The 18,435-nt window shown below is 36.9% G+C and overlaps 1 protein-coding gene across 3 annotated transcripts in view; it reads left to right on the top strand.

The window, feature by feature from the left end:
- The window catches only part of LOC149552265 (Cyclophilin-like peptidyl-prolyl cis-trans isomerase family protein), a 310,257-nt gene that overhangs the window by 226,240 nt on the left and 65,582 nt on the right, over positions 1-18,435 (top strand). For 2 of the 3 annotated variants that reach the window (XR_016352888.1, XM_089787790.1), the window contains exon 10: positions 6,684-6,806. The exons of the other annotated variant lie outside the window; for it this stretch is intronic. Coding sequence is in view for 1 of the 2 variants with exons in the window: in XM_089787790.1 (XP_089643916.1) it covers positions 6,684-6,806 (123 nt within the window). In the remaining variant the exon portion in view is untranslated. The remainder of the gene's footprint in view (positions 1-6,683; positions 6,807-18,435) is intronic. 3 annotated transcript variants of the gene reach the window in all.

Genomic DNA, 18,435 nt, shown 5'->3' with positions numbered 1-18,435 from the left:
TGTGATAATTGTTTGAATAAGAAAACACAAATAATATTATAAGTCATACTACAAAAGAAAAATAAATAATTAAATTTTAATGAACAAATAAAATAAAATATAAATTTACACATTGACAAATACAAAACAAGTGAATTAGTATTGCTAAATACAAATCGATTCAAAGGGACACGACTTGCGATTTAGAGTAGTCATATATTAATCGCACGTTGAAAGTGGGAAGGGAGGAGGAAAAAAACACAGAGACACGGAATCAGGGGAAGACACCAGTAGACATAGGTGTAAGAATCAAACAGGAATGAAACTAGAACATTAGGTTGAAGGACATTCTGCAGCACTGAATTCCTTACTCATTACGCAGGGGAAACTCAAAATATTGCCGCTGAGGAAGCCCGCACTCATCCATGAAGAGTTTCTCAATCATGACATACATACTAGTGAGGAAGGGAATCAACACTCGAGTTGCATATAAAGGAGTTACTATATTGCCCACAAATAAAGGACCTAGGGTGTCTGCTCATACCCAACGGTGGTCATCGTACGGGAAGAAGGTAGATAAGATAATATATCACCAGAAACCCTAAACCCGACTAGGACAACTTAATGAGAAGTATAATATATTAAGGAAACATTAGAATGTTTGGTTTCTTTAGAGAGAAACTCAGGATTAAACATTCACTTAAGATGTTTGGGAATGTGAACAAAAATTCTGAATATTTGGTTTCTTTAAAGAGAAACTCAGAATAAAAATATTTCGCTAAAGATGATTGAAAACCTTTGAATAGATGTATAGTTTCTTTAGAGAGAAACTTCTAGTTTCGTTAGAGAGAAACTAGAAACAAGAGACAATATATATTGTAAGGATTAAACATATGCATATGTCATAGGGCCTTGGTAAAGGAGGGATCTTTACCAAGCGATTAACTGGAGATCCCTGGAGGCCTTAGTTAGATACTCCTTTATGACGATTGCTAAATCGGGAAACAATTCCCATTAGTGGGTTGAATGATTCAAAGGGAGCCTCTTCCAAAGGAGTGATAATGGGTCATACAGGGTAGTCTACATAATATTACTTCATATTTCAATGTGCATTTCATATATTCTTTATTTTTTTAATTTATATTAATGATTTGATGCAGCGTTCTTAAATACTGATTCAGATAAAGGTACATTACAAGGGGGTAGTTTGACAGACGTACGAATGTGTTCAATAGGCCGTATGGTAGGAATGTTTCATGGCCATACAATTGACTAATAGACAGGTTGTATGGTAGCAATGATGTAGGGCCGTACGGTACACAAAGTAGGCTGTACGGTAGCTTGGAAAGGAATGCTTGAAGGAGGGGCCATACAGTGATGCACTGAGTTGAGGGAAAATGGACACAGGTAGACGAATGGTGTAACAACAGAGAGTTTAAATGAAGATAAACAAAGAGATTGAATCACCCAATACATGCAACAGAGAATTGATCAAATTAAACGCAATGGTTTCTTCAATTTGCAATATGATGGTGCTCCGATTTGCCAGATCCGAGCAAAGTGTTACAGGTGATAGAAAAGATGGAATAGGGTGAGGTTGAATCCCACTGAAACTGCAAGAGCCAAAATAGGGAAGATCTTTCACTTCCGAAATGGCAAACAATAGACAATCCTAAAGGGGAATTCGCAGTAGAGAGAAAATAATCGAAATTGCATACCTACGACTACATACATGCTGTGCTTAAATACTTGTTGGAAAAACCTTCTGAAGTGTATAAAGATAGCCAATGGCCATACTTACCTACGGAAATAATTAAATTAAAAATGGGTCCGAGATATATTAAATCAATCAGCCCATTAACAAGGTTTAATTAAATACATTTATTTTATGATCAGGACATTACAATCCTCCCATCCCAAAATTTGCTTGTCCTCAAGAAAATGCAAATCCAGTTGTAGGGAACCTTCTGTAATGAACTTCTTCAATTCTGAGTTAGGTACTAAGTAGATCTTCCCACTGAAGTAAATGATGTCATCAATAACCTTGTATCTTTCATCACGTACATAACCATCCATCAACTCACATGCAAACGTGTTCTTGGAATACTCAACCAATAGAAGGGCTTGCCAATTATCCAAGGAATGGGGTAAAGTGTTGACTATCTTATTTTTATTTGCAACTTTTGGGACCAAATCTTGTTTAAAAATGGCCGCCATCTTCTTGATTCTGACTTCCCTCGATCCTTTATTTGAAATTCCTCTTAGCAACACTTTTTTGTCATCCATCTCAAATGAAAAGTCCATCCTTTTGAAACTTTTGGTGTATTGGTCAAGAGTTTCCAACCATTGGATGTCAAAATGATATTTGTATCAACCAAATCTATGACAAAGAAATCATTTGTCATGGTATAGTTTCCCATGGAAATTTGTAGACATGGGATCACATGAGTGCAAGGTAACAAGATTCCTCCTGCAACTTTAACCTCAAATCCTCTATGCTCCACTATGCACAAACCTTTACTAGTGACCAATGATGAATTGATGAAATTGAGTGTGGCACCACTATAAATCATGATTGGGACTTTTTTTCCATGACGTTTGCCACGAACCTTGAAAATACCACTTCCAGTCGTTGTGATGAGGGTAGCAATGGAAGCCCCTTTACATATTAGGGTATTTATTCTCTCCTGTTGGGTAATTTCTTCATCAGTCACTGCAAGTATTTGTCCTTCGTCGTCATCAGACATCACCTCAATGTAATGAATCTTTCCCTTCCCAAGGCAGTGATGACCAGGTCCCCATGGTTCTTTGCACGTGAAACACAACTTTTTCCTCCGAAGCTCTTGCCAAGAATCTTCATCAAACTAAGGTTTCTTCTGAACTAGTTCCTTGTCCTTGTCTTCTTGTGGGGATGGTGTTGGTGAAGCTATGTGAGTTTTGGAGGAAGATGCAGCCATGTCACATACCTTCTTAATAGCTTCGTTGAGTGCACATGGGTTGAACCCTTTCATCCAGCCTCTCAAAGGCTCTCTTAGCCCATCCATGAATAACACAATTCGACATCTTTCAGAGATGTCTATGACTAGTATTGACTCGGTGATGTAGTTGCCTGTCATGCTCGTTTTCTTAAGCTGAGCTAGATCTTTGAAGTTTAGCTCAAGATCCTTCTCAACGAAACAGTCAATGAGTCTCTCAGTGAACTTGACATAAGAGGTCACTTGGTCGCGATTGAGAGTGACCAATCCATAATGCCACCACTCATGCACCACTCCCTCGAGATGAAGTGCTGTGAACTTGATTGCTTCCTCTTCGGGCATTGGATTGAGTTGGAAATAGGTATCTACCTTCAGAACCCATGACTGTATGGTAATGACTCCAAATCTGTCAAATGGCGATAAGTTTACCTTTTTGATCTTTCTGCTGAGATCGTCATTAAAATAACCATGATTTCCCCCTCCAGAATATCTCATTCTTAGATCAACATAGTTTCTGTAAGATATATCACCTTCCATATTTGCATTCTGCCAATCTTCTCGAAGTTTTTCTTGCATTTCCTCAAAAATGGGCTCTCTTTCTTTGTGTGGTGCTTCCGTCCTTGGAAGGAAGAGGGGTATCGAAGGTCAAGAGCGAGAGGGTTGAAAGTTTGTCCTTCTCGAAACAGAATCGTTGCTATGCCCATTTTGTTCTCCTGTTGTGTTTCCCTTGGTCAATTTGTTGAGTTTCCTACATAAACCTTTGGGTTTTGTTGATTTGCATTTGGTTTCTGTTTAGCTCTTTTAAAAGATTCATAAGTTCTGCCGTAGGATCTTGATGATCTTCCATTCTACCAATAAGGTTATTTTGCCTTCCCCTTCGAGTATGAACTTGCATTCACTTCCATAGGCGGGCAGAATCAAAAGCTCAGATACCACTGTAATGTTCCTAATTAATTATTTCCGTCTATTGCAAAATAATGGCGATGGGGAGTAGATGGAAGTGGTTGTACAGCTTGAAGGACAACCGTGCAGGAGTCAGGATGCCGTATAGATGAACTTGCAAGTATATGCAAGGGACTGTATGGTGAAGAGTGAGGATGAAGTACGGTCAGCTGAGTCGTATGGTGTAGCATGTGAGGGGTAGTTTGACGGCCGTACGGATGTGTTCAATAAGGTGTACAATAGGAATGCTTCACGGTCATACAATCGACAAGAAGACAGAGCGCATGGTAGTAATGATGCAAGGTCGTACGGTGCACAAAGCAGGCCATATGGTAGCTTGGAAAGGAATGCCTAAAGGAGGGGCCATATAGTGATGCACTGAGTTGGGGGAAAATGGACGTGGGTAGACGAATGGTGTAACAACAGAGAGTTTAAATGAAGATAAACAAAGAGATTGAATCACCCAATACATGCAATAGAGAATTGATCAAATTAAACACAATGGTTTCTTCAATTCGCAATATGATGGTGCTCTAATTTGCCAGATCTGAGCAAAGTATTACAGGAGACAGAAAAGATGGAATAGGGTGAGGATGAATCCCACTGAAACCGTAAGAGCCAAAATAGGGAAGATCTTTCACTTCTGAAATGGGAAACAACATAGAATCCCAACGAGAATTCGTAGTATAGGAAAAATAATCCAAATTGCATACCTATGACTACCTACATGCCATGCTTAAATACCCATCGGGAAAACCTTCTGATGGTGTACAAAGATAGCCGATGGCCATACTTACCTATGAAAACAATCAAATTAAAAATGGGTCCGAGATATATTAAATCAATCGGCCCATTAACAAGGTTTAATTAAACACATTTATTTTATGACCGTGACATTACAATGACAAGTAACATCTTGTGTGCTATCATCTCCACACACATCAACAACCAAGGTATGTCTGCTAGGTACCTCAACAAGCGGCTCATCTGATAAAGTGGTAACTGTTGCTATAATAGTCTCTTCACATGCTACCACTTCCCATCCAACTGTAAGTCCCTACAAGTCACAATCATGGGATCTATGACCAACCAATGAATTCTCTTAGTTTCCTAAAGTCTGATATGAAAGATCAAACTCACCGTAGTAGGAATCTTCCTTGTATATAAATTCTCTAATACCCAAATCTAGAGTACGAACATTCTCAACCTGTATATCCTATGATAATGCATGTTGTAAACATTATTCACTGCTGTCATAGAAATCAGAATGTAAAGAACTCACATTTTCCATGCAATCCTAAAAGCTAACACTCTCATCACACACATCACACATACCCACAACATCTTTTGCATTGTTCTAGACAACAACACAATCACTAGGCTCAAATAGAGGATTGTTGTCTTGAAATTCGGTATCTATGTCATTAACAACCCCATTACTACCAATTGATGTAAGGCTGCCATCAATAGTGGCTATCATGTCATCACTTCTCTAGATCACTAGCTCCCGTCTCATGTAAATGTTGGGACTCGATCCAATTGTCCTTTAATAAATTTGTCATAACCTCATGCTTCTGAGAAGGATCTCCCTCGTTATGTGTGTAAGAACTAGTGGCTTCTCCACTAAGTAAAAGCTCAACCTCCACATCCACCTTCTTTTATGTTATTTCTTGTGTGTGATTGAAGTCATTTAAATTAGAGCCTTCTTTTTCTTTCTTCACAATCCAGGAATCTAAAATCTCTGGGTTTTGTAGCAGCCCTGATATATTTCTATTATAATTCTGACAAGCATTGTTGTAGGCCTATATAGCACGACCAAGCTCTGGCAAAAGACCCTATATGGATTTTGTTGAGCTTTTTTTACACATGTAAAATACAGTACTTCTGATGCAAATGCTTCCCTTGTACAATGCCATGAAACCGCTCTCATACCATTGTAAAAAACCCAACAAGTTTTAACTTCAATTCTAGTGGTTTGCATTTTGTCAGACACTTATCATGCTAGCTCTGATATCACTGTAATCCTTGGAGAGAAGACTTCTTCCCCAGTGGATTAGATGTTTTCAGTGGGGATCAGATTTGATATATATCACATGCAGGTACTATGCTTTTTTGCCATTTTTGTCATGGCTCACTTGTATAGTTGGTGACCACACATAAAAAACATAATAAATCTGGAATTTGCGGTTAATTTCTTCAATTACGATGTAATTCTTTTGAAAGAAAAATAGTAAGTGCAGGATAATATGTTTCTGAGGGATTGAAAAACTCATGTATTTTGGGCAAAAGCATTGCACTAGAAGGAAACATTGTTGTTTATAAACATAGTTTCATCAGTGGAATGGAATTACATTTTAGTATCTCTTGTCAAGAAATACGATAGGATAATAATAAAATTTCTAGAATGGTTCTTCATTGAGAACATAAAGTAAAACGAAAAGAGATATAATATTATTTAATTTTACTCTTTATTGTCATAAAATAAAATAAAAATGTCATGTTTTTGGGACATAAAAACTCAATATAAATAAAAAATTTAATTTTTTGAACAAATAATATGAATTCAACTTTAAAGACTCTTCAAACGCTTAACCACATTTTTTTGTTTTCAACTTTCTCATTGAGCACGCATCTTATTTTTCAGAAATGATCTGTAAGAGTATAATAATAAAGTTAAAATAACTGCATATACATTTATCAGCTAATCAATCCTTTCTCAATATATAAATAAGGAAACAGAGTTGACTGTTTTTCTTCTAACATATTAAACTTTGGACTTTGTTGAAGGATGGTGAATTGCCTGTGCTTCCTTTATCTGTATATGGAGCAGTTGCAATGGCACACAACCCAACAGCAGAGGACTATTCAGCACCATCGCAATTTTTCTTTTACCTATACGAGAAACGCAATGTAAGAACATTTGAATCTCAAAAGTTGAAAACCATTCTAGAATATTTTCCATTAAAACTACTTTTTTGAAGATTTTTTTAATCTTACATTGTTTTTTCACTCATTGCCATAGTTGAGGGACTAAACGCTCCTTTGAGTTAATGTTTGTGTGATAACCAAATAGAATTACAAGATAGCATTCCTAAGTGGGAACTATTAATTTTTATGAAAAATATGTCTAGAGTATGCTTTGAGTTTAGGCTATGTTGTACGCTCATGACACTTTTTCGATTCTAAGGTTAGGTAAAAGTTGAGTTTTGAAAGGGTGCAATTTTTTTCATAATGGTCAAAGAATAAACATTAGAAGCTTACATTCATGAAAAAAGCACAACTGACCAATGGGTCAAACAAGAAAACAAGGCTGAAAGCCAACAGTGGGAAACTAAATGATGACAAGCTGACAATATGAAGACAGTAGGTTCCCAAAGCTTGCAGTTGACATGAATAGTGAGATTTTAACACTGTTTGAAGACTTCTCTGTCATTGCATTACTAATGTGGATTAATGGGAGAAGTGTATCACATATTGAGAAATGGATTTTGGGTGTTTTTGGTTGCCTTGACCTGTGAAAAGTGAGGTACGGCTCTGCCGCAGCTTCAGCATTCAGTTTCAGACCTACAAAATATAACTTCTTCACCATATCTAAGCAATTTTGGACTGAGCTGGAGGTTGTGCAGTGCATTAATTGCTGATAGGAGTCTTGGTGCTAAATTTTATGTTTGTTTAGAGGGTTATTTGGGAGATTTTAAGACTGGTAGAACCTTGTAAGGGGGAACAGCAGGCTGTTACAGTCATCACAGTCAATTTGTAGACCTACACCAGACAATGCCCTTTCATCTAAGTGTGACATATTTATTATTCTCTCACACAATGACCAGCTATAAATCATTTCATAGCAAGTTCTTGTAACAGCAGTTGAATTAATAATAACATTTTCAAATGACTATGCAACACAAATGATCAATCATTTGCATTTGACAATATAAGAAATCTTTGATGTTTACTTGGTAATCTATACATGCTCCATCAATATACTCAAGCATCTGAAAACATTATTACCAAGCTCAAAACAAACAACGCCTCCATTAGAAAACTGACATTTTATGAGCAGTAAGGTTAATGTCTTCAGTAGTGAATACATGACAGCTGTTTGACAAAATACGTGCAGTAGGTCCTCAACTAGTAAACATCTAGGGTGTTGGAGAGCACCCAATTGGCTATCCAAGAGTCACAACTACAGTTGAGAGAGGTAGTCATGGAGTTGGAGTGTTTACAGTTTACACCAGCATCCAGTTCAGCTACATATAGTGATGGATGGTGGTGAGTTGACTTCCATAGATAGGGATGATGGGTGTGATGTGGATGCAGTTGCATCCATCTTTGATATGAGTGCACTAGTTACAGATGAGATGAGTGCATCAGTGGAGAACTATAGAGGGCTTCCTATCGTGCCAGGTCCTCCAGTAGTTAGCATACTGACAGATGATGTAAAATAGGTTATTGAGAGTTTTGATGTGACAATAGTGGATTCTTCCTAGAGTTGTGCGCCAATTCTTGACACTACTCCCACTTCTTCACAGGACTTGGGCAACGTATCATCTAATTTGGAGACCAGCTCTCATTGGGATTTGTTTCCTTCTACTAAAAGAAAATCTATTATTTCATCTCATACAGCTGATAGTGATAGACAGTTGGTAGTGTCACCGTTTCAGTGGGATTAGTTGTGGATTGCATGGGAGCAGGTTGATGCTTCTTTATATTCTTTCTACTGCATAGAGTCATTTATGGAGTACCTGCTTGAGAGTCTGGAATTGCCAGAGGGACCATACAGAGCTTCTAAGGGTACTCTCATTTGGGGTTCCCATGGTATTAAACGTTTGGTGGGAAAGATTGTAGAGACCTTGGCTACAATGCTTGCCCACACGGATTTTGTGGTTGGGTTCACTGAGAGGGTTATCTAGGATCCTGCCCGACTAGTTGTTTGGAGTCAAAGATTGGAGCCATCTCTTGATTCTTGTTTTGGTACTGATGAGCCTTTGATAAAAATTGGAGCATTTAACTGCAATTACACAGTGATGAGTGCTAATCATTTTTCTTTTGATCCATAGGTAGAGGAATTAGTTTTGCATGGGTTTCCTCCATCAATAGTTGATGGGGTTAGTTACTACAAGTTTGCAGGCAGCCACTTGCAAGATCAACATGTCCATGATGGTTTTGTTCTGATACAATTGTTTTTGGGAATTCTTCTCCCCATTGCATAGATGGGCTTCATCCTCAGAGAAGACTAGTAGGATGTGCAGCGAATTCTGATCTAGCAGATGAAATCAAATGTCTATTTTTCCTTTTCTTGGATGGATTTGAGTTTCGTCTCTATTGGGATCCAGGTGGAGATAGAACGGGCATGAAAAATTGGGTGAGTCACCATTGTTGGTATGGTGACAATATCTTTAGGACATCTTTGTGGATAGTGTCATCATCATAGGAGTTTGCAGGTAACGCCAGCGACATTATACATATTTATCTTTGGGACCCTTGAATATCCCTAACCGGATATTTGTTGATTTCTCTTATAAACAAAATAATTAGAACTAAAACCTTGCAAATGTATTCCAGCACAAACGAATCTAGTACAATAGCTGACAAGTTTTTAACCAACTTTTTCTTAATTATAATATTCAAACTCAAATATAGGCAAATGGAATACAATACGATATTTAAACTAGAAGATTCTTCACAAATTAATAATCAGTTCCTTTCAGAATAATATTCAGGATTTCAGGCATATAGAATGCATTATAGATTTATAATGTTGAAACCAAATATAATACAACAAATATGTTATTGCGTTATACAACAACAATACAATAACCAGTACAAAAACCTAATTCTAAATACATATCCAACAATCAGATTGGAATGCTAGAATAAGAACCTGTAAGTGCGAATGAAACACTTGAAATGATGTTTCTTGGGACAAATGGGTTTGCATCCACTATCTACCAGCACGAGGGGCTACGTCCGCAAACTAGCTGAAAGCTGAAGTTTTCTAAAAACTCTCACAAGAGAGAAAATTGAACTAAATCATAAAATCAAGCATACCAGAAGGAAGGGGTCTCTTCTCCTTTTATTCTCGCAATGGTGACCATTCGACTTCCTCTCTGGGTTTTTTGTCTTATCTCTCCTTGACCTCTTGTGACCCCTTGGAATATTAACTTGACCTTTAATAATAAATTTTCAGCTCACATAGTCAACTTTAATACTGTAAATACGTCCCTTCTTAATATTTCTAATGTCCCCAAAAAAGGGACATTACAAATCTCCCCTCCTTGAGATTGCTTGCCCTTAAACAATATGTACCAGGATCCCATATAAATCTGTAGTTAACCCAGTAGCCTAAATTGACAATCAACCCGTCCAAATTGTGAAGCACGACACCACTCTGCAAACCACCTGTCAACTGAATCCTTGGATCCCATATTACTCTACGAGGAAACACTGCACTTGTAAACTGATCAACACTGATCATCACCATATTCAATCTCAAATTGAAGAGGACCACAATAAAATCCTTGTCTAACCATAGATACAATCTGCAAACACCTGGATCCCAAACTCTGTTATGCTGCCTCGCTGCTATGATGAGATACAAATATATCCAAGGTCCATGTATAATCTAGTAGAATGTGAAGACCTGACCTAAATGGATGATGTAAGAAATGAGCTGCTCAAAAGCTGAAACTACCATTCCATAGACATCAAAATTCATATTGTCGGCATAAACTTGGAGAATTCCCAAGTGCATAAGTGCTATGAATATGAAAGATGTTGAGAATATAACCACAAGCCTCACATAAATACTCCACTGAGAATTGTTTAGAGGCTGATAAAGAAAATTCACCCAACTCTTGAATGGTGTGAAATCAAAAAATATGTTGGGGCTGATCAAATGATAAGCAATAGGAGTTGATTCATCCCCATGTTGAGATCCGGATTCACTACTAGGATCTGAGTCAGGACCCCAAAGTTTGAAATCAAACTCTTCCTCTTCATGACAATCAAGAGATGATCCCTCATTTAACACAAGAAGAGGATTGTTGGATGTCCAATTAGCAACAACTTTAAACAAAGGGTTGTCAACAAGCTGAAAGTGTTTTGAAGTTTTGCTACTTAACCGTTTGGGGCAGTTATCCAAGTCATATATCTGCTGAATGCTCTCAAGTTCGTCAATGACTTCCTAGAAGAACTCTTGCCTCATTCTATTCTCATGTTCCCAAGAGTGATTCATGGTTGTAATCTGATTTTCTGCCTCGTGAAGAGAAAATCGGGCATCATCTAATGCCTCATGAGTATCCTTAAGCTCCCTTTTGAGCTCCATAATTTCATTCCTTTCTTTATCCAGTTGATCAACATGAATTTCAGCAACCTTAAGAATATAATCCCTGTCGAAAAGCAAATACAAATATTCTGATTTCATAGATTCAAGAGCTGTTTTGACCATCTACGGATCCACAATAGGCCAATCTCCTTTCCCTTCCCTTTGTGCCTTCATATAGATATCCTCAACCAACTTGTGCGTGCTGTCATGATGTACTAGAGAAGTCACAATTCTATCTTCATTAACCTTCAACTGACTCCTTAAGGTGTGCATTTCATGATTGTCATTCGAAGCGGTTCATCGTTTTGTAGGGTCATCTCGGTATGTTCTTTTAATTTTATGTCATGGACACCAAAATGAAAAGATTCATCATACAAAGATTCCAACCTACAATAATCTCGAGTGCAACCGCCCTCATCCACTTATTTGTCAACACTAACCTCCTCTCCATCAACATAAAAACTTGTACCGTGGGTAACATCTTCCATGTGGTCATTGGAAAGTTGTAAATCAATAGTAGTTGGCTGCTCTTCTTCTTCAAGAACCTCTATTCGATGCTTGTGATCTGTTGGAAATTCCTTATACAAATTTTTACATTGGCCCCTTGCAAGAAGATCTTGAACCAAATGCAAATAATTTCTTTTTGCCACCTCAGTCTTATTTTGCTGGTCTCGATGAAACTCCATTTAATCACTAAATGTTAAATCATTTTGAATTCGGGGAGGAAGTCTTTGATACTCTTTGTAAATGTTGAATATTTCCTTCTTATATTTGCTAATTGGAATACCTACAGTTCGGAATTTTCATCTCTTTCCACAAGATTACTGTAGTCCATGAAGGGTCGTCTACTGACTCACCTTCATCCCTTTTGTAATTACTCAAAGAGATAGAGAAGCGGATTTCATTGTTTATAGAACCGGACTTAATTCGGGTGGATGCCAACTCTTGTTGTTGCATGTAATTAGATGCACGAGGTTTAGATTGGTTTGCCCTTGATCGATTTTCTCTTGATGCCTCTTTGTTTTTTATGTTTGCTTGTATCTCAACCCCTTCTTGAAAGCTCAAGTGTAGACCTTCGTTATTGTGGGCTAAAACTTTTGAGACTTCTTCATCAACAGTTTCTTCCTCCTCTTCAACATTATCACTGTCCTATAAAAGAAAATTGTCTTCAACTTTTGTGAAAAGAGAAGCAACTCTTTTTGACTTTGGTGTCTTCTTTTGCCCAGGAATGAGAACAGCCAGCAGTAGATCATCTGCCCGAACACGATGACACTGCTCATGTTGTTTATATGCTTTTGTCAAAGCTGATTTAACTATAGGAAGTACCCCATCATAAGTATTGGGACGACCCTGGAATTTGCATAAATCTACTATTGTCTCTACATCTTCTTGATTCATAGAGTACTCATCCATGGACTTTACAACAGTTTGAACTCCTTACTCCTTAGACAATGTCCGCAGAGGGGTGATCAATTTCAACATGAAAACTTCCAAGTAGTCCCACCAGTAAAGCTTCTCTACTAAAATGAAAATATTTACAAATTCATACATTGTAAAAATTGATGAGGGCTAACTGAATAGATTTCATCAGATGAGAATAATGTTGAAACACAACTTGTAAAAAGTTGCCAAAAAGTTTTCCTGCTTGTGGTCTCACAACTTTGGCTTCCACACAGGTAGCTATCTTGAGAGAAAGAAGGTCCGTGTAGCTTCATCGTGAATGACTATTCTTCTCTTTAGATGTCCCAGCAATCACCCTAATCTCCTATGTATCATTCCTTTTGTTACTTCCTACCCGTCACTAATTGGAGTAGAGATATCTGCAATGGTAATTACCTAGGAGGAACTCTAGTCAAATCTGATGTCATCTGTTACTACTATGGAAATTAAAGAATAATAATAAGATACGATAGTAACCAATAACGAACACTCATGCAAGACATTCTTTCTTGCTCTGGAAATAGTAAGTTATCTCTAATATTAATTATTGTGCTTGCACTATTTAAAATATCAGAAACTCCCAACATATAAACTGTAGACTTTATAACAATATCTTGCTAGTTGTTACATTCCAATTGGTGTTTCGCTACAGTCAAAATTTTTGTTTCGCATGGGTTGACTAAAGCTCAACGCTCGACTCTTGGTTTGAAATGACGGTTAGATCTATGAGTAACATCTTTCTCTAGAAACCCACATGTTACCTTGCACTCACATTCTATTGCAGTTAATAATTCAATGCTGCCCCGTATTTTATTTATAACAAATCGATAGCTTGCTTGATGGGGACCGATAATTTCCCAAATGAATATTGGACTTTTGATGTTTAAACAAAATGTTTGCCAGTTGCTATGTCTCTCTCTACTTCTTCAACCTGATAATGGAACCAATAGTTTCGAACGTTTTCTTCTCGACCAAATCGTGCCAACTCATTCTCAAAATTCCAAGAACCTTCCCGAATAGCCTTTCTTTGATTCACAAACTCGCTAATCATAATTACATGTCATCTTGTTGCATGTTAATATTTTGTCCTGTTGATTCTTTACTCCTACATCGTCCCTATTGTAATCTGATAGTAATTACTATGGAATAGAAACTGCACACTTTGTTTGTATTATTTGGATGCCCCAAGTAATTTCAAACTTTGAGAATTTGAACCATGTATTAGAAAGATCCCTAATTTTTGTGTCTGCATCTATATCCAACTCTGTCATTCCTATTGTATCTTTTCAACAAACACAAATTCAACAAGCTCCCCTAAAACTTCAATTTCTGGTACCACAGAACAACACTTGGAATAACTATATAACGTCTAGGCCAACATAGGACTTGAGTGTTTGTTTCTTTCATGGCAACTGTGATAATCTCCATGTACTAATAGTACATCGTTTTCTCCATCCTTGGAGATGAAGAACGAATACCAGTGGCAGCGTTTGCTCTTAGAGTATTGTCGAATCCAAGTATGTAAAAATGTTAGCCAAAACTCAAGTGGAGTTTATAAAACAAAAATTGATATGGTCTACCACTTTTCTTTTGAGAAAACAACTAGCTGCTCTTTCCCAAAAGACCCTTTCATCATGTGCTTTTAGAAATGATATCTATTGATGAAGCTTGTATTAATATCAAGTTTCTTGTAATATTTTCCCTAATACATTGATGTCTGGCCTGTGAAATTCTTTTCTTGATTCAAATAAACCTCCACGCAACATACAAAACTTGCTTTTCGATCTTAAATATGTCCCTAGGACCTTCCTTCATGTATTGCTCCTATATTGTGACACACGAATTCTATGATCTCTTCTTGTTACTGCATCTAACATTCCCAATATACCTCTCTATAGGCACAGTATTCTCTATCAGCACCCTTAAGAACAATAAACACCACAACCCAATCAAGTCAAATACGAACCCGAGCTACCAATTGTTTAGAAACTGCATAGGAAGCAACAGTAGGGTGCATCTCCCATCTCTTGTTACTGTATTCAAATTAAACTTCACAGGCTGGCAAGAAGACCAGCTCTAATACCATTGTAATATCCCTAATCAGATATTTGCTGATTTCTCTTGTAAACAAAATAATCATAACTAAAACCTTGCAAATGTATTCTAGCACAAATGAATCCAGTATAATAGCTGATAGGTTTTTAACCAGCTTCTTCTTAATTATAATACTCAAACTCAGATATAGGTAAATGGAATACAATGCGATGTTTAAACCATAAAATTCTTCACAAATTAATAACCAATTCCTTTCAGAATAATATTCAGGATTTTCAGGCATATAGAATACATTACAGACTTATGATGCTAAAACTAGGAACTTCCATACAACTCTGCAAATATGTTATTGCATTATACATCAACAATACAATAACCAATACAAAAATCCAATCCTAAATACAGATTTAACAGTCAGATTGGAAGGCTAGAATAAGAACCTATTAGTGCGAATGAAACACCTGAATGATTTTTCTTGGGACAAATGGGTTTTTGTCCACTGTCTACCAGCATGAGGGGCTATGTCCTCAAACTAGCTAAAAGCTGAAGCTTTCTGAAAATTCTCACAAGAGAGAAAACTGAATTAAATCATAAAATCAAGCATACCAAAAGGAAGGGGTCTCTTTGCCTTTTATTCTCGCAATGATGACCCTTCGACTTCCTCTCAATGTTTTTCATTTTATCTCTCCTCGTCCTCTTGTGACCCCTTGGAATATTGATTTGACCTTTATTAATAAATTTCCAACTCACATAGTCAAATTTAATATTGTAAATATGTCCCTTCTTAATATTTCTATTGTCCCCAAAGAAGGGACATTAGAGATCCGGGTGGATCATTGTGTTTCTTTGGTTTCTGTGATTGTTTGATGACAAGAAATCTTGGGGAGGATTGTAATGTCCCCTATTTAGCATAACCATGATAGTGGATGGATTTAGCCTTTTGTTGGGTCCTTGTAGGCTAATACTAGTGATTAGAGGGCCCCGTTGAGCATTATGGCTTTGTTTGGTGGGACCTACTATTTATAGTAAGTCAAAGGATGGTTTCTGATGAGTTGGAGGAGTTGAATGATGCTTTGAATTTTTATTTTGGGCTTCTGGTTTGGGATCCAAGAATCTTGGAGTGAGCATCTATTTTTGGTAAGTTACCCCATCAATTTCATTCATCGACTATCTTCATCAGAATTACTCATGTGCTGCCAGATTTTGATTTTGATGCTTCGTCAATCATTTTTGCAAGACGGTTGAATTGTGATTATTATTTAATTAAATATTCTAAGGTTGCTATTTTTGCTGGTATTGTATATTTGCCATCTTAGTGCCATAGCTTGTTAGAACTGGGTTGAGAAGTTTTAAATCTTGGGCACAGGAAACAATGGTCTTGTGTGCCAAAATATCAAAATATTGTTGAGAAAGTCATTTTTGGAGCCAAAGGGAGTTAATAAATAATATTATTCAAATATGTGCCTAAGTATAGAGCAAAGGGCTTTTCAAGTGAAAGGTATATCTAAGAAGCTACATGGCATTTTCTCTGATGGTGAAGTTTTGACTTTTAAATGTTATAAAAGTAATGCTTTGTGAGAAAGTAATTCATTCTATTGTTTATGTTTTTAATTTGGCATTTGATAACTTTGTGTTGGGAGAAGAGTTTTAAACAAGGGTTTCAACATTGTTGGGAAATTGTGAATTCTTCTCCATTTCAGCACTTTGAATCTATGAAACACTACGTGAATGGTGCTTTATCTGTTGAGTATTGATCTGAGATTTATTTAATTATTGAATGGTGTTGTATACTATTCGATTAATTATCTAACCATGTTTAGAGAGGGATTGGAATGACTTTCATAGTGTTGAATCTGCTACAATGCTTTTACAAAGTAGTAAGAATATGGACAACTATCAAAGAGAACTAGAATTCTGCAAATAAAGTATGTATTAGTAAGAATATGAACAACTATCAAAGAGAACTATAATTTGGCAATTAAAGTCTGTGTTTAATGCATCTGGAGTATGTATTAAGGGTTTTCAATCAAAATCACAGAGGCAGTGTTGAATTTCCAGCAGCTTCGTCCAATATCTCAAGTTGGCGTCTCTTTTTTATTGGTTGCAATCTCTCTGAGTACAGCAGTGTTGCAACTCCATTGGCTGGGATCAGTTCTAAAAGTCGTAGTGTTTGGATTTACAGGAGCTGCGGTAATTTCTTAGGTCTGTGCTTTGACTTTTGCAGCTGTAAATTATCATAACAATGGAGTTGCCTTCATTCTTTCAAATGGCGATAATTTTTTCAAGTTAAAAAGGTGCACATTTGAATTTAATGATTATTCATGATCTTTTACAATTTGCAAGGAGAAATAAATTTAAAAATTGAGTTATTTGACTTTCTCATGCATACTATTCAAAAACAAAAACAAATTCTTGCATACACAAAAATCAGAACTTGACTTTGTTTGCCAACTATTTGATGGAATGTCAAACAAGAAAAATTGAATTGGGGGATCGAGCCGATAGGGCTCGTTACAATGGCATCAAAACTTACATGATAAGTGTTTGACAAAATGTCAAACCAATAGAATTGAAGTTAGAACGGGTTGGGTGTCTTTACACATCTTCAATGATGATTACACATGTCAGCTGCTGGAAACAATTGTTGATCACGTGCTCTTGGTCTCGTAAACCATTCATTGTTTATTAGCCTTCAATCACTATGCTTTTTAGCATTTTCTTCGTGTTATTCATTAGATGCAAGGTGTTGTAATACATCTCTACTAAAGAGAAAATACCATAATCACACAAAACATCTAAGTCTACTTTGCTCATAATCCTCCATGTTCAGGTCCAGATCAAGAGACTTAAGTTGTTGATGAGATGAACTAAGAAGTTCCTTCAACCTTGTCGAAATTTTGCTTCCATGTGTAAGTATCCAAAAGCTATCTCTGATCACATCTACCCACCAGGTCACAAGATGATCACACCTATTGTCCATGGCTTTAGCTTTCTTTGCTATTTGCATCGCATGCTCTAAATATTCAGTTGTCAAAGAAGAAGCCTTCATCTTCTCAATGATGTCACGTGGTTTGGAGTTCTCCATCTTAGGCTTGTTCTTCCTTTCCCATTGCTTATCATTCTTTTGTGTGAGCACACTAAAAGCATAATGTGCATCTTGTTGACAAGCTAAGCGAGATTGTTCACCAAATTAAATAGTCGTGAACTTCTAATAATTTTTTTGCATCAACTCTGCCGGCTTCTCAACAAGCAGCCCAGCTACTTTTGCATATTTAGTGTTGTCAGAACTCACCACGCTCCTTGATACTACTTTGACCTTGTTTGTCTTGGGAATCTTGACCTTGGCAACCACATTGGAATCATGGTCTTTAGGTGGGAATTCCTCCTTCTTCCTCTTTTGAGTAATTGTGGTGAGCCAATGAGGAAGAGTAAAGGAAGAGGATTCCATAGCAGCAATAGTAACCAAAGTGAGCACTTAATTAATTTGTGCAACTGTAGCTACAATAAATGGGGTTGCAGACATAATTGTTGATGGAGCCGAGTTATTATGTATAACCTCTGCAATGGATTGCTCAAATTGTGTCGACAAAGTATCGATCAACGCCATGGAGGGAACCACAACATTTGGGATAGACATGGTATATGCATCAAACACACTCTCAAAGTTATGATATTACTCCACTGTTAGGACTGTAGGAGCAATTGAAGAGATAGTGTAAT

Source organism: Cupressus sempervirens, chromosome 6 (assembly GCF_028749045.1).
Source record: "Cupressus sempervirens isolate cs-2001-9-10 chromosome 6, ASM2874904v1, whole genome shotgun sequence".
In the NCBI taxonomy this organism is placed as follows: domain Eukaryota; kingdom Viridiplantae; phylum Streptophyta; class Pinopsida; order Cupressales; family Cupressaceae; genus Cupressus; species Cupressus sempervirens.
Note: the sequence above shows the minus strand (reverse complement) of the source record. Positions and strands in the feature narration are given on the sequence as shown.